Here is a 15,237-nt window from a genome sequence, read left to right as displayed (position 1 = left end):
CAGCAGCAGGACCACTACCTCCGCATTTGTGCAAGGAGAAACAGGAGGAGCACTGCCAGAGCCCTGCAAGACACAGACCTCCAGCAGACCACAAATGTGCATGTGCCTGCTCCAATGGTCAGTAACAGCCTCCATGATGGTGGTATGAGGGCCTGACGTCCACAGATGGGGGTTGTCCTTATAGACCAACACCGTACAGCACATTTGCCATTTGCCAGAGAGCAAATTTGCCACTGGCACCCTGTGCTCTTCATTGAAGAAAGCAGATTCGCACTGAGCACATGTGAGACTCTGGAGATGCCGTGGAAATTATTCTGCTGCTTGCAACATCCTCCGCCATGACTGGTTTTGCAAATAATGGGGGATGCTTTTTCTTTGTGGTCCACAGCCCTCTATGTGCTTGCTAGCCTTAGTGGCATTAGTTACCGAGATGAGATTCTCAGACCCCTTGTGAGACCATATGGTGGTGCACTTGGCCCTGGGTTCTCCCTAATGCAAGATAATGCTAGACCTCATGTGGCTGGAGTGTGTCAGCAGTTCCTGCAAGATGAAGGTATTGATGCTATGTACTGGCCTGCTCGTTCCCCAGACCTGAATCCAATTGAGCACATCATGTCTCGCTCCATCCACCAACAACCTGTTGTACCACATACTGTACGGGAGTTGTTATCAGCTGTTATCAGAAGCTGTCCAGGCGTAATAGGGAGGTCATACATTTTGACTTGTTTTAAGGACATCAATGTTGGATCAGCTTGTAGTGTGTTTCTCCACTTTAATTTTGAGTGTGACTCCAAATCCAGACCTCCAAGGGTTGATAAAGTTTATTTCCATCAATAATTTTGGTGTGATTTTGTCGTCAGCAAATTCAACTATGTAAAGAACAAAGTATTTAATAAGAATATTTCATTCATTCAGATCTAGGATGTCTTATTTTTGTGTTCCTTTTATATTTTTGAGCAGTGTATTATAGACTAATACAAATTATTATTTTTATTACTGGAAATATTACCATAGAAGCATTATCATTCCATATGAACCAGAAGTCCACGAACACACAGGATCAAACCCCACTTACTAACATTGTGTCTCTGAGCAAGACACTTAATGGACTGTCCCTGTAACTACTGATTGTAAGTCGCTCTGGACAAAAAATGTAAATGTTATCATGCATTAATTTGCAAGCAAGTATTATATGTTTGTTAAAATGTGCCATTATGGTTACATTTGGTGACAATTTCCAGACAAAATTGGTTTATTGCATGTTTGAAGAAAGTTAATGAAGTATGCTCCCATTCGTTGAAAGAGATCCATCTTTCATGCTTGAGGCGGTGGTGTTTTGGGAGGAGGGGCGCCAAGATATGCTTCAGAGCTGCTGCACATGGACTTTGTCAGATGCTCATTGAATTGGACAAGCAAAACCCGATTTGATCTTGCATAGAGCCTGATCTCATAAAAAACAAGCAGCCGGGGCATTCAGCCGGAGCTTGACGCTGATTAAAATTGTTCCTTGTGCTTTCATCCAGCATGCCGGCGACACCCGAGAGTGACCGCACTAGCAGGCAGCAGACCCAGGTACACGTGAAGCAAAATCGTATCAGTGACAACAGTAATCAGTCAATAACCGCAGTCCGGCCATTAAAATGGAACCAGCCATTTTTAAACAGAACATCAGTGGGTATTGCGGGAGGATGATTAAATAAATAAGTCCCATCCAACAACACACCCAGTTAAAACCAGCGCAGGAAACTCATCTAAAGGTATCAGTGGAGGTCGATCCAGGTACATATCCCTCCTGTGCTGTTCATGTTAGCTGCCTTTGTGAGTACAACAGAGCTTGTCGAAGTGATCATCTGATTCGGCCCGTGGCTCTGTAGGCAGTCTCTACATGTGAACGCAGTGCCAGGGTCCCATGATGGGACACTTCACTAAGCCGGGTGTCCAACTGGGTTGGCTTCTCCGAATGATGAAAGACACAGTTGACTTTTAAACCATGACACACAAGGGTATACAGTCCTCTTATATAATGGAACCATATTTTATATTATGAGGAGAAACATTGTACTAAAAATTCTCTTTTAACACAAGGAATCAAGAACGTCTATTTTCATTATTTTATATAACACAGTTCTGCAAAATTGGCTTAACTGATCTTTACAACGAAGCAATCTTTGCAGCAGTGAATGAGGAAACTGACGATAATGACCAGACCTGCTATAACTCAACCCCTCCTCAGGCAAGGTGAACCAGACAGGACTCGACATACATAACAAGAGCACCGTGCAACAAAGACCAGACAATAACTCAAGATCTATAGTCATCTGCATACAAGTCTAATGTTTTTGATAATACGGGGACTGTTGGCAGGTATTGAATGCACTACAGTACATGTTGCAGGGACAGTCACAAATAGAGATGCTACTTAAAATGCACTGTACACTGGGTCATTATGACAAACACAAATACAGTTTGCTATTTTCCTCAGGCTTAACTATTTGTGTTGTTGGAAATGTCACAAAGACAAACATGTCCGAGTGATCCCTTCTAGGAATATTCTAGGCTTAGGTGCATGTTACTGGCCCGGGTATAAATGTGTAAATGGTTCTAGTTTATCTTTGCATGTTAATTTGCATGTTTTTTTTACTAATGCAGCACTATTTAGCTATTATTTAGTAGCTTTTAGCACATTCTTTAATATAAAAAAAACATTTTAGTTGTATAGTAAATATAGTAAAAACTGAGGTGACTTAGTGTCAATGAAATTAGTCCAACACCAAGATCCTGGAGTGGCCCGCTCAGAACCCAGACCTCAATCCTATTGAGAGATTGTTTGAACCAGTTAGAACAATTTGCAATTGAAGAATGGGCCAAAATTCCTCAGGAGACCTGTGCCAACCTAGTAAAAAACTAATCTAAGATATTGGTGTCAATTGTGGCTCAGAAATGGTCCACTATTGACTATTGCCTAGGGTGGTTGTAGCCTAGTGGGTAAGACACATTTTATTGTTTTATTTATGCTCATAAATGTATGTCTTTTTCTCTGTCTCTATGTGCACTTGTTGTATGTCTTATGCATACACTGTATGTACACTGCATGTCTTCCCCTCTGTGCAGTTGTAGCATAAGCAATTTTCTTTAGGATTAATAAAGTTTTTTGATTGTGATTCTGATTAATTGTCATTTTCATGGAGTTATCAAAAGTGTTCTCTAATTTTATAGGGGGGGGGGGGGGGGTAATAATGGGTGTGTGTCTGTGTGTGTGTTATTCCTGCCATGCAGTTGTATTTTTAGCGTTATGTGCATATCCAGTGTCTCAAATTGTAAACTGTGTTAAACTGCTCTTCTGACTCTAATCTGCACAGTTTTGAGAGAAAATTATGCGTTCAGAATTTGGTATATTTACCTGACCACGTTGCCTTTATATCTGTAATTAGTACAAGTCATGAAAGAGTAATTAAATGCTGAAAATTCTGGGAATCATCCATATTTGAAAACTGATATCCTGGAGGTTGACAATTTAATTAAAACTACTTTGCCTTTAGGACAAAATTGTAATGTGCATATGTATAACATCAATATTTAACTATTCTGGAGGGTCTGCTGTAAGAAATCAATTTTATTATTAGTCCCATTTTTTAAATGTATTCCATTTATTTATTTTCATAACATATGTAGGGTTGTGGGTTTTGCAAGTAGTTTTACAAACTGTACACCAAGTCAACATGGACGCCTCTTCTGACTTGCAAAATGTACCAGCATTTCAGGAGGTGAACATGAGGATGAAATAAAGACATAAAATGTGTTTGCGAATTCAGTCCCTGAGTTAATCATTACAGAAATAGTTGAAATTCTGTTTATGGCCCTGAGTGTGAAGTTACATTGTTATTTAGTAGAGCATTTTGACCTTTATGCTGGGAGATCTGTGGGTATTTACGTGGGTAGTGGTCTTAATTCAAGCAACGAAATGATTGTTTCTAATTGTTTTAGATTGTTTCTAAAAATGTACATGCCTGCTTTCACGTGCATCCCTGTTTTGTGTTTTGGCATTTCAATGCAACATTTGGTCGAGGACTAGTGTGCAGTTTCACTCAGTTACTTCTGTAAAGAATTCCCATCGGCTTCTGAGTCATTGCTCTTAATTGAGGTCGGCATCTGTGACTGATTGAGTAGACCTGCACTGAGACTGACTCAGCTGCCCTTTTTGGTAATAATATAGTAGATGAGACCCATTGTGCGTTTTTTTTAAATGTCTCAGCCTCGACTTTTGAGGTGTCTTGTGTAAAAGCACATTACTCCTGGGTATATCTGTTGAGCAAGCTGTCCAGTGTAATTATGTGAAGAGAACAATAATTGTCACGTCGGCGAGCTGACGGGGGAGGGAAGTGCAGAGACGGGACATTCTGGGAAAGGGATTTTAATAAGAAACACAAATAAACGCGTCGCGATGGACGAAGACTATGAGACAATAGGGGAAAACACAAACTTGCTCGCAGGTGAGTGGCGATTGCCAGAACTCAAAAACTACACAAATTTGCCAGGTCAAGGTCACATCAAGTTCACCAAAATGTCGGCGATCCAGAAGGGCGGAAATCACAGGCGTTTTAAAAGCAGTCTACAACTGGCAACATCAGCCATGGCCAATCCTGACAATAATGATTCTGTTTGTTCATTTATCACATTTGATGGATTGGCTGAATGTACGGACATCCACCCACAAATGTTCATGACCCAATTGCTTTCTCATAATTTGTACATTGGCAAACAATTCTGTCAGAGACCATTCAGCTAGGAAATGTATAGGAAATGCAGTGAACTGCAAGTACACCCATCTTTAAGCAAATTTAAAATTTTCAAGGAGTGATTTTAATAATATGTAGAATAATAATATAATATTATAATACATAATAAAAAAATTATTCTATGTATCAACTTCTTTATACTTGTTATTCCTTCACACTTCTAAGAGTTAATTTAATAATCCACAATGTATATAAAATTCCTGTTTTATTTAGAAAAAAAAACCTATTTGCATCCCCCCAAAGTGATTGTCATTGTGCACAGCACACACGCAGCAAAGCACACAATGTGTCCTCTACCCTTAGTTAGCAATGACAGGCGCCCGGGGGACGGTGTGTGGGGACAGTGCTTTGCTGAGCGGCACCTCAGTGGCACCTTAGCAGCTCGGGATTCGAACCGGCAACCTTCTGATTACGGGGCCACTTTCTTAACTGCTAGGCCACCACTGCCCCACAAGTCAGTGCTACTCATTTAATCAGTGAATACCGTGTTTAAGATAGACACCAGACACCTTACCTTAAAGAAAGAAAGTCCAGTTGCCATGACTCAACTTTCAGACAAATTCACCTGGATGTCTGAGAATCCCACCCGTCTCTGGGTACCCAATAGAAGGAATTTACTATTAATCATCATTGCTTTAGTGAATAAAATATACTCATAGCTTAGTGAAAATTACAAATGTATAGCATTTTTAATGTTTGGTGTGATTTTTATATTCCTTGTTTTGCATGACACTTTAATGCCGCAATTTAAATCAAGGTCATGTCTCAATTTGAAGACATGACCTTCACTTGGTATTTAACCTTTGAATAATCACCATTGAGGTCATTAGTTAAAATGCTGTAGTGTTAATTAGGTCTCTTCTAATCTAATCTAATCTAATCCAATCCAGTCATTCTATTTGGAACCATGGGCTAATTTGGATGCACAACATTAAATAAAACGTTTTTGGTGATATGAGCAATCTAGATGGTCCATATGGAACCAGGTTAGAGATCAATAACTTGTTCTGTTTACCGTTCCATGCCACATGTCATATAATGCATGCAAGAATATGTTAGGGCCCAAACACTGGTATTCATGTCCTGACTTTACTTTTCTTATGTTACAGAAAAGTGTGACGAAGCCCTGGCCACCACCCTGCCCCACAACGCTTTCACCAGTTCTTCAGTGTTCACCAGTGGCTACGCACCAGGATATGCCAAGCTAAACAAGCGGGGAGGTAAGGGCCCACACAGGCACTCCAAAGGGAGGGAGGAAGGTTGTTATTACTGCACAGTCGGGCATTTGCCATCCACATGACTGGCAGGAAATCGGAGCAGCCGACCATCGCGCTGCTCTTGCTCTCATTATAACACTCCACTAAACACTATAAGACTGTTTATTTTATTACACACACACACACACACACACACACAATAACCTCAAACGTCAATTTCACAGGTGCTCGGGCACAGGACTGTCTTGTGTGAGCAAGTTCAGCGCCTGTGTCAGTCATTACAGAAATACTTAAACTGAAATTCCTTGAACAAATTATTGCAGTGGAGAGGCCCGCCCAATTACTGCGAGGTCTGTGTACAAGATGCTGCATGCTTGAACTTGAATGAGACAAATCTTTACAACAGACATGACAGAACATTAATCTATTTCTGTTGATGAGAAACATTTGCTTTTATTTTGATTTGAGCCTCAGCCAACATGCCACAGCAGAATATTAAATAGTCATGGTTGCTGATTTGCTGAGGCTTTGTCATCTGGTGAAGATAAATGCTTGACTTTCTGTTTAATGAAAGTGTTGGGTGTCTCCTACAATCTTGTCAGCTTTTCTGTGCTCAGTCTTCACTTCATCATCCACATAGATTGTTAACAGTGTCAGACTGTTATCACTGATGAAATCTATTCCCACAGATGTAACTCAACACAAAGACAGGAATGTACACATGTGACATTAAGATGGATATACAGATCCATCTTTGTGTCACATCATTTTTTTATTCTTTTGTTGGGTGGTGCTTTTGTCTGCCACTGCTACTACCTCTACTACTACTACTTTGGCTGCTATTACTATTAATAATAATAATAATAATAATAACCATAACTAGAAACTCCAATTTCTGAAAATTCCTGAATATTCCTTGGAAGGCAAATTCTCTATTTCCAGCAGTGACTGCATACACATGGGACAGCAAGTAGGCCCAGAAAACAAAAGGATTGTGCTGGGTTATGAGGGACTAGTTGGTTACTATGATATTCTGGACCATGACCATGCAAGGCTTTATAGGTGAAAAGCAGAATTTTAATGGCAGTACAGTACTTAACTGGAAGCCAATGCAGAGAAGTCAATACAGGAGTGCTGTGTTCATACTGTCTTCTGCGTGTAAGAACACTGGCTGCAGAGTTTTGAACAACTTATTCAGGGAAACAGCAGGGCAACCAGAAAACAGAGATGTTATAAATGCATATACTTCAGAGATCCTAGCTATATTTCTTGGGTGGAAATATGCCGTGCTGGAATTGTTTTCAATGTGACGGTCACAAAGCAGACCAATGTCAAAGGTCACACTCAAATTTCATTCATTTGTTGTTTTATTTGAGAAAAATATGTGAGTAATGTGTTTTATTTTTTTTCCCTGTTTTGGCGGCTTCTATGGTGCCACTCCGAACAATAAGATTTACTTACTTGGCATGAGTTATCAAATACTATCCATTAATTCGGCATTCTGTCGTTGCAGTGTGTCTGGACAGTGTTTGTCTATCTGTCTTCTCTTCCTTTTAGCACTTTAGCTGATTTTAACAAGTGCCATCTCACTGTTTTGCTCCTCTACTTTGAATATCCTGCCATATGGCCAACCAGTAGATTATTCACTAAAAAACAATACAAGGGGCAGCATAAAATTTGCATCAATAACAATATGGGTGAATTGAATTACTTGCAGAGCAAAAGTAAAAATAAACAGTAATTATAAAAATAATAAAAATAATCTCCCTCTCTAATTAATGTAATTAATAAAATATGAATAACAATAATAATTATTAACAAATCCTGAAAGGATTTTTCTGTTACCAGGTAGCACAAAAATGTCTTTCTGGACACCCACTTACACCCTCCTGCTTCATTGAGGGCCGCTGGCTTGTGTGGGTATAATCAATGAAACATGCCCTGTGGTGCTGCCTTCATCACAAGTCACTGGTGACACTGAGTTCTTTGTCACCCACCTGGGCCACAGGTCGCCTGTGGGGCCACTGTTCTGTCAAGATAGCGCGTTTCCTCATCTGACACTCCCATGCAGGGTGCATATTTGTCAGGGTGATGTGATTGCTCTGTGCTCTGTGACACCCTCCTTTTCACCTCCGCCGCTGCCTCAGCAGCTCGTATGCAAGGAAACGCTCAGCCAGCATCCTTCTGCGGTTACCGACCTCTTTTTCCCCTCTATGCACCACCCTTTCCTCTTTTTTTTCTGTCATTACAGCAAGAACCGTGGTGCATGCTAATGCCACTTCTGTGGTTGTGTTAACCTAAAGTTGTTAATTTTGTACAGATATAATGCCATCAATCTGCATGTCAATTTTATGAAAATGTTAGGGAGAGCACCTAGACCAGTGACTCTGCATTATACCTGCATTTTATGGATGGACAGGCATATTGTTAAAGCTATAGCTATATATTGTCAGGGATCTCCATCACACCAGCAGCCCAACATGTTTAACATCATTAACCATACCAATTCTAAATATTAATATCTGCCCGTGTGTAGAGAGGAACTTTATAAGCAACAATTTTTCTTGACTTAGTTGTATCTGTGGATAAAGCCCTAATTGTCGGCTACTTTAACATCCACTGTGATACATTAGAAGACTCACTAAGAACAGCATTCCTGTCTTTATTAGACTCAGTTGGAGTTAACCAACATATAACAGGACCTACTCACGAAGGTGGTCACGCGCTCGATCTTGTGTTGACCTTCGGTTTAAATATAGAAGATATAGTTACTCTTCCGCAATCTGAAATGATCTGAGATCATTTCCTCATCGCTTTTAAAATATGTCTCAGACACAACAAACTCAATCCCCCTCGTTATAGAGACAAACGGACAATTACATCAAGTACGGCACACCTTACCAGATTTATCAACGCTGATAAACTCACCATCAGACCCCGCTGAACTTGACCAAGCGACCAAATGTCTAGAATTAACACTGCGTAGTACGTTAGATATAGGACAGAAACGGATACTACCACTCAATACCATCATAGTAGCGATGATTTTATGAATTTCTTTAATACTTTAATACTAAAAGGCGGAGCTATTTAATACTAAAATAGAAGTAGCGAAAGGTGGCGGGTCATAGAAGAGTCAGGCTGTGTGGCATCGTTGCGGGAAGAATGGAAACAAAAGTACAGGCAGTCGTCGTGAGACAGTCAATCCAGGTTAATAGCTGGCAGCAAAGAGAATAATCTACAATGAGAATGTGGCATCCAAGGTGGCCACCATTCGTCACCAACATCGACCTCGGGCTCTTCTACTTCCGGGTGGCCATCCCCGTGGGTGTCCGCGTGCCCCCTGCGGGCCCGGTGGTGGGATGGCAGCCATGACAATTCATGACACTTTGGAAGCAGGTGGGCGAGAGCTTAATTACCAAAGCTGTCCAATAAAAGTAGCTTAAGGAGACATCTGTAGTTAAACTCAGCCTGTGAATGGCAGGGTGATATTTCCCTTCCATATATTGTCAGATTCGGCCAGCACATGCAGCCAGCGCTTCTTTCAGGCCCTCCAGAAACTGGCCCCAGTGCTTCACAGCAGCCGCGGCTTCCAGGGCCCAACGGGATTGATGTCACCGAAACAGCCTCATTATCCAGACTCAGATGAGCGCCATCATAACGGCCTGTTGGCGCTAATGAAAGGAGCCGGCCTTCCATATGCCATCCCCCGGTTACCATCCCCTCCACTGATGCATTACGCACAGACACACTGATGTTCTGCACAAATCCAAAAATTGGCAAATGTGTGGCACCCCGGAACAGAGGCTCAGTGATGTGTTCATTTGGTCCATCTAGAAGTAGAACAAAGGTGGCACAAAACCATTCATTTTCTTGGGGAAGACTCATCTGGGTCAGCGTAGGATGGTAGCAAACAACCATCGCGGTCTCTTTCTGTGCTCGGGACATCCATTTAGTGGCAGTTCATCTGTGTGAGAGTGCCCAGCCGTGTGCGCTCAGAGGAAGAAAAGGTCAAATCCCTCTTGAGAGGAAACCTTTTTTTTTTCCAGTGCGGCTGGAAGGGACGGGGAGGCCGGCGGGAGGCCGGCGGGAGGCCGGCGCTGTTCTGTTTGAGTACCAGCCGAGTGGGATGAGTTGCCAGTGGGAAGCTAATGAGAGCGAGACGCCTGGAACAGTCTGGGTGAATGAAGGAGGCGGTAGGCGGAGGCCACGACGACACGTGAGCGCTTCATTCTTTGACCCCACACCCCACAATCTCCCCCCAACCAAGTTTGTGGAATACCAATGTGCCACGGCGCGAGACCATGGTGCTAATCGGCAGAGTGTGGGCAGTGATCCCTATGCTTCGTTTTCTTCCCTCATCTCTGTCCCAGATAGACCTCTGAGTCTACATCAATTGCCAGAGTAAAATAAATCCCTCCGCACACGCATGAGAAAAAAAAAAGGGATGGTGGCGAATGCAGCTTGGCAAATTATTTATTCAAGGCCGTTCCCCTTTTGATCTAAATATGATTTTCTACCATTTATGGGATATTTGAAGTTCCTTTCGTTTCCTAAAGATGAAATAAAAAGAAATAATAAAAATGGCCAATTTGCACAGATTCCAGTGACATTTTCGTAATTAAATAGCAAAGTTTTCTCTAAATTGCAAAACTTTGGGATACTTTTTCTTTTCTGTCCACCATTCAAAGAATATAAGAGCTATAGAGTACACTATATAAAGTGCAGTACACTTTTCGCTCGATGATATCGCACTTCTGTGGCCATGACGTTCTCTCTGCCCTTGTCTACTCTACCTTGAATGTCCCGACACCGGCTGCAGTGCTTCATAATAGGCCCAGCTTTGTGCTGTCTTGGCAATGTCACTGAAATTTTACCACAGTCTAATGTTCCACATGCATAAATGATCTGGCCTTCAGAATGCCACCTTTTGAGGGGGTCTTAATTAGGTGAATTGAATGAGCAGCATTTGTGATCTGTTACTGTGATCCGGTTACCTAAGAAGATGTACAGAAATACCCAATTAAGGCAGAATACACAATATTACTGCAAAGCACCAATCAAGGAGGGCCATCAAAATTCTGCGAAAAATATCTTCAGGGTAGATAAGTCCACAATATGAAATTCTGCCACAAATAGTGAGTTCTTACAAAGGTCTGGTTTCTTGCGACAATACTCAAATAAGTTCCTTACCTGTCATAACCCTGACTCCATTGCCTCGATATCCGTCACTCACTTACTGATCCTACACACCTGCATGATCATCTCCTGCACCTGCACCACCTCGGCACAGCCCACCGAAAAAGACAGTGCTGATAGTATGAGCCTTGTACGGTTTTTTATTCTTATTGGTAATATTGCCACGCTTCCATGTGTGTTGTTTTTGAACTAGTTTTTGTCTTGTTAAAGAATTGACACTTCATCTACGTGTATGGGTCCTTCCATTTACTTCCATGTGAAACCAATCTCTTTTGAGACTCTTCAGGATCAGTATACAACATTAAATCATTTTCAACTTTTTATTATGTTGTTCAACTCAATATTCAAGTTGATTACTTTGAAATCTGAATCCAATGACAGCTGATTTTCTACTCTATTAAATCTTTCTTTGACTTCCTAATACTACAAAATATGACAAGAAGGACCTCCTATGTGAAGTTCCATGTGTAAAAAGATCAAGTGCATTGTAAATAAGAAAATTTAACTGGCTGTATCTTATTTAAAGGGCCACACTTAAGAAGCTAAAAGTACTAATACATGTTATTCCAACACCAAATCTTTGTAATGGTAAATCATGTTTCTATAATCGTAATATAATGTAATTTGTAAGTGTGGGTCACTTGTGGGGCAGTGGTGGCCTAGCGGGTAAGGGAGTGGACCCTTAATCAGAAGGTTGCTTGTTCGAATCCCGAGCTGCCAAGGTGGCACTGAGAAAGCACTGTCCCCACACACTACTCCCCCAGGCGACTTTTGCTCCCTGCTCTCCGTGTGCTCTGCTGCAGGGTTTCACAATGACTTCACAACCTGTCTTTAGTGATTTTTAAAATGGTTGTGGTCTCAATATGTCATTTACTTATTTTTAACTGTGGCATGGAATTCCAATTAAATCTTCGGAATGACAAAGTGAACTGCGAACAGGTCTGGTGGGGGTGAATACTGCTTGTTGTCAGGAATGAAACAGAAATGCCTTTGTTTTTCTGGCCAAAAACCCCATTGAGCTGTCATTGTTTTAATGCAGCCGGCACTCTCATTAGTCCTTGTGTGTTGTGTCGTTAGCACCCTTCTTCAAGCAGTTGAAAGCGTCGCACAGTCCTTTATTCTTTCATGTAGCCTCCGTGTTGATGACACCGCATACCAATGCACTTAAAGTAATTTACCCAGTCAGATTTTAATTATAGAATGTGAGTGATCCCCTACCGTATGATGAAGGTGCAGATAATCAGGCAGGAGCTCAGACCCTGCAGTTCAGCAGGGGATGAAATATGTCATGTTGTATTCAGACATACAATGAGCCAACAGACGTCCCTGGCATGGGTTCAAAATTGCCTATGAAGAAAAAAAAATAATAATTTAACATCCAATAGCTTGTTAACACTAACAAGCTATTGGATGTTAAAAAAATATATTTTGCCCAAAAAATATCTGTAGTTGAATGAGCCCACCCTGTATCTTAGTCATTAATGTTTTACATGATTGCATAATAACATCATGACAGACTCTAGCATTAAATTGTCACTGGTTGTAACAGAGCTGATGACTGTTACTAATAATAAACACTTGGATCAGCCATAAGAGGGTCAAATAAAACATTTATTTATTGATAGCTCATGCCAAGGCTTCATAAAGTAAAAGTAAAGTAGATTTTTAGACTTTTGATTAGTCCGGCCAGCTGACAACAAGGTAACTGTTATTACTTACTGGGAAAATTGGGTAGCATGTGACCTAAGAAAAAAACAGAAAGCCTGAATCAATTTTGGTGATTAATGTAATTAGTGATTTGTGAATGTAATGCATTCTTTTTAGGAATATATAAATATGTCATGTTAAGGAAATGTTTTACGATGTGTATTGGTTAATTGATTGTGGTAGCCAGTAAAATGGTTTGGCCTGGCCTCGTGGACAACGTCATCATCCCTGCACCCCATCACCTCTTGGGTTGATCTGGCAGACACTTGCAGAAAGGCATCTCTTATGATATCATCTTGTGATAAGCAGCTGCTACGTGCTTGACTGCTGCAAGAATAATTGATGTTGCTTAGCAACAGCACCAACAACATTGATCACCCTAGCCAGCTGGCTGAACTTTCACAGTGGGTGACCATTGTCAGAGCAGCCACTGTTAGTATAGTATGTCAAGAGGCTAGAAATCTATTGGATCACAAGTAATTGCTGTGTTTTGCCCTTGTTCTACGTGTTCTCAGTAAACCCTTTCCTGTGAAGTCATGCATTTACATCCTTCGTCCATGCCGTGTCGCCACATCCGTGAGCGCCAAAGGTTTTTTAGATTTCCCTGTGTAATTTTGGTTAAATTGGTTTGTTCCATATGGTACTTCACTTGTTGAATATACTTTTAATTGTGACTCTAATGTCAAAACCCACATGGGTGAAGGTGATCTTAATGCTTATAAAGGCAGGTTTCTGCTTCTTGAGGTCAATTGTAGATGTTCAACCCAAATTCCAGAAAAGTAAGAAAATTCTAATAAGTAAATGCTAAAATACTTTCAAATCACATTAGCATTTTTTATTCACAGATAACATTTCACCATTAATGCACAAAATAAGCCAATTTCAAATGTAATGTCGGCTACAGTCGAGTTTGACCTGGCGTCAAACTTCTTCTTTAGCAGCTAAAGACATTTTTTTACGTTTGTTCTGTGTACATCTGGGCTACAGATTCAGCACCCGGACTCTTCCCTGATGAAGCCTTGCTGTTGTAATAGCTGCAGTATGTGGTTCTGTATTGTCCTGCTGAAATACACAGTCCAGGTCAGGTCTCCCCAGAAATATGTTCCATTCCAGATGACGTGTATGCTGCTCTATAGCTTTCAGCATTCCTAGTTTCTTTCAAAACATGCAAGCAGCCCAGACTGTATGCATGTGTGCACCCCCATGCTGTCAGAGATGCTGGCTTCTGAAGTGAACACTGAAAACATGCTGGAAGGTCTCCATCCACTTCAGCCCAAAGGACATGGCATCCATGATTACCATTTAGACTTATCTGACCATAGAACACTTTCCCATTTAGAAACAGCCCATTTCAAATGAGTCTTGGTCCACAAGGACATAACAGGACCATTAAAAAATGGCTTCCATTTAGCATGATAGAGCTTTAGATGGCATCTGCAGATGGCATGGCGGCTTGTATTTACAGACAGTGAATTATTTCTAGAAGTATTCCTGGGCCAATTTAGTAATGTCATTGACACAGTGATGCAGTGCAATCTGATGGCCTAAAGACCACGGGCATCCAATAACGTTTTTTCAGCAAAGCGATATCACCAGGTTCTCTGAACCTTTTCATGATGAAATTTCTTTCACAGATTGGAGCGCCTCTGTCCATCATATTTCTGAGAGCCTCTGTCTCTCTAAGACATCACTTTTTTATAGCTAGTCATGTTACAGACCTGATATCAATTAACTTAATTTAGTTGCTAGATGTTCTTAACCTTTCTTGCTTTTTCAGCCTTTAGCTACCCATGTGTGCCAACTATTTTGGGACCTGTAGCAGGCATTAAATTTGAAATGAATTTAATTGCTGTATAATTTTTCAGTTTTAACATTTATTATGTTTTCTGTGTTCTGTAAATAGAATATCTTAGAATATCTTCATTTTATTTAAATCACAACTTTTCCATTATTCAGCCATTACTACTTTGTGTTTTGCCCAACCCTTTTTACCCTCAAGTGTTGATGTGTTGCTCCCATGAATGTGTTGTTATTGCATAAATAAAATGGTCAGCATCTCAACATGTGGGGTTTGTGGGGATTGAGGGACATTTCCTAAATCTCAGTTATCTTCTAGGGTACAATACAAACACTTAGACTCTGTCTGGTACGTGATGCATTTGCCCTTACCATTCCTGAATTACAATTTAATTACCATCCTTTCATTTGCTTATCGTATTGTATCTGCTCAATCAGGGCTTGTACTGTGTCTGACCATACACTGTAATGGGAGACTTGCTTTTATTGCTCTCCTTGGCTCACCTGCTGATCCCCTTCCC

At 40.9% G+C, this 15,237-nt stretch overlaps 1 protein-coding gene across 2 annotated transcripts in view; it reads left to right on the top strand.

Moving 5' to 3' along the window:
* The window catches only part of cntnap2a (contactin associated protein 2a), a 283,755-nt gene that overhangs the window by 108,871 nt on the left and 159,647 nt on the right, over positions 1–15,237 (top strand). For both annotated transcript variants that reach the window (XM_028961990.1, XM_028961981.1), the window contains exon 2: positions 5,906–6,016. In XM_028961990.1, the coding sequence (XP_028817823.1) occupies positions 5,906–6,016 (111 nt within the window). The remainder of the gene's footprint in view (positions 1–5,905; positions 6,017–15,237) is intronic.

The sequence above is a fragment of the Denticeps clupeoides genome, chromosome 2 (assembly GCF_900700375.1).
Source record: "Denticeps clupeoides chromosome 2, fDenClu1.1, whole genome shotgun sequence".
NCBI lineage: Eukaryota > Metazoa > Chordata > Actinopteri > Clupeiformes > Denticipitidae > Denticeps > Denticeps clupeoides.
Note: the sequence above shows the minus strand (reverse complement) of the source record. Positions and strands in the feature narration are given on the sequence as shown.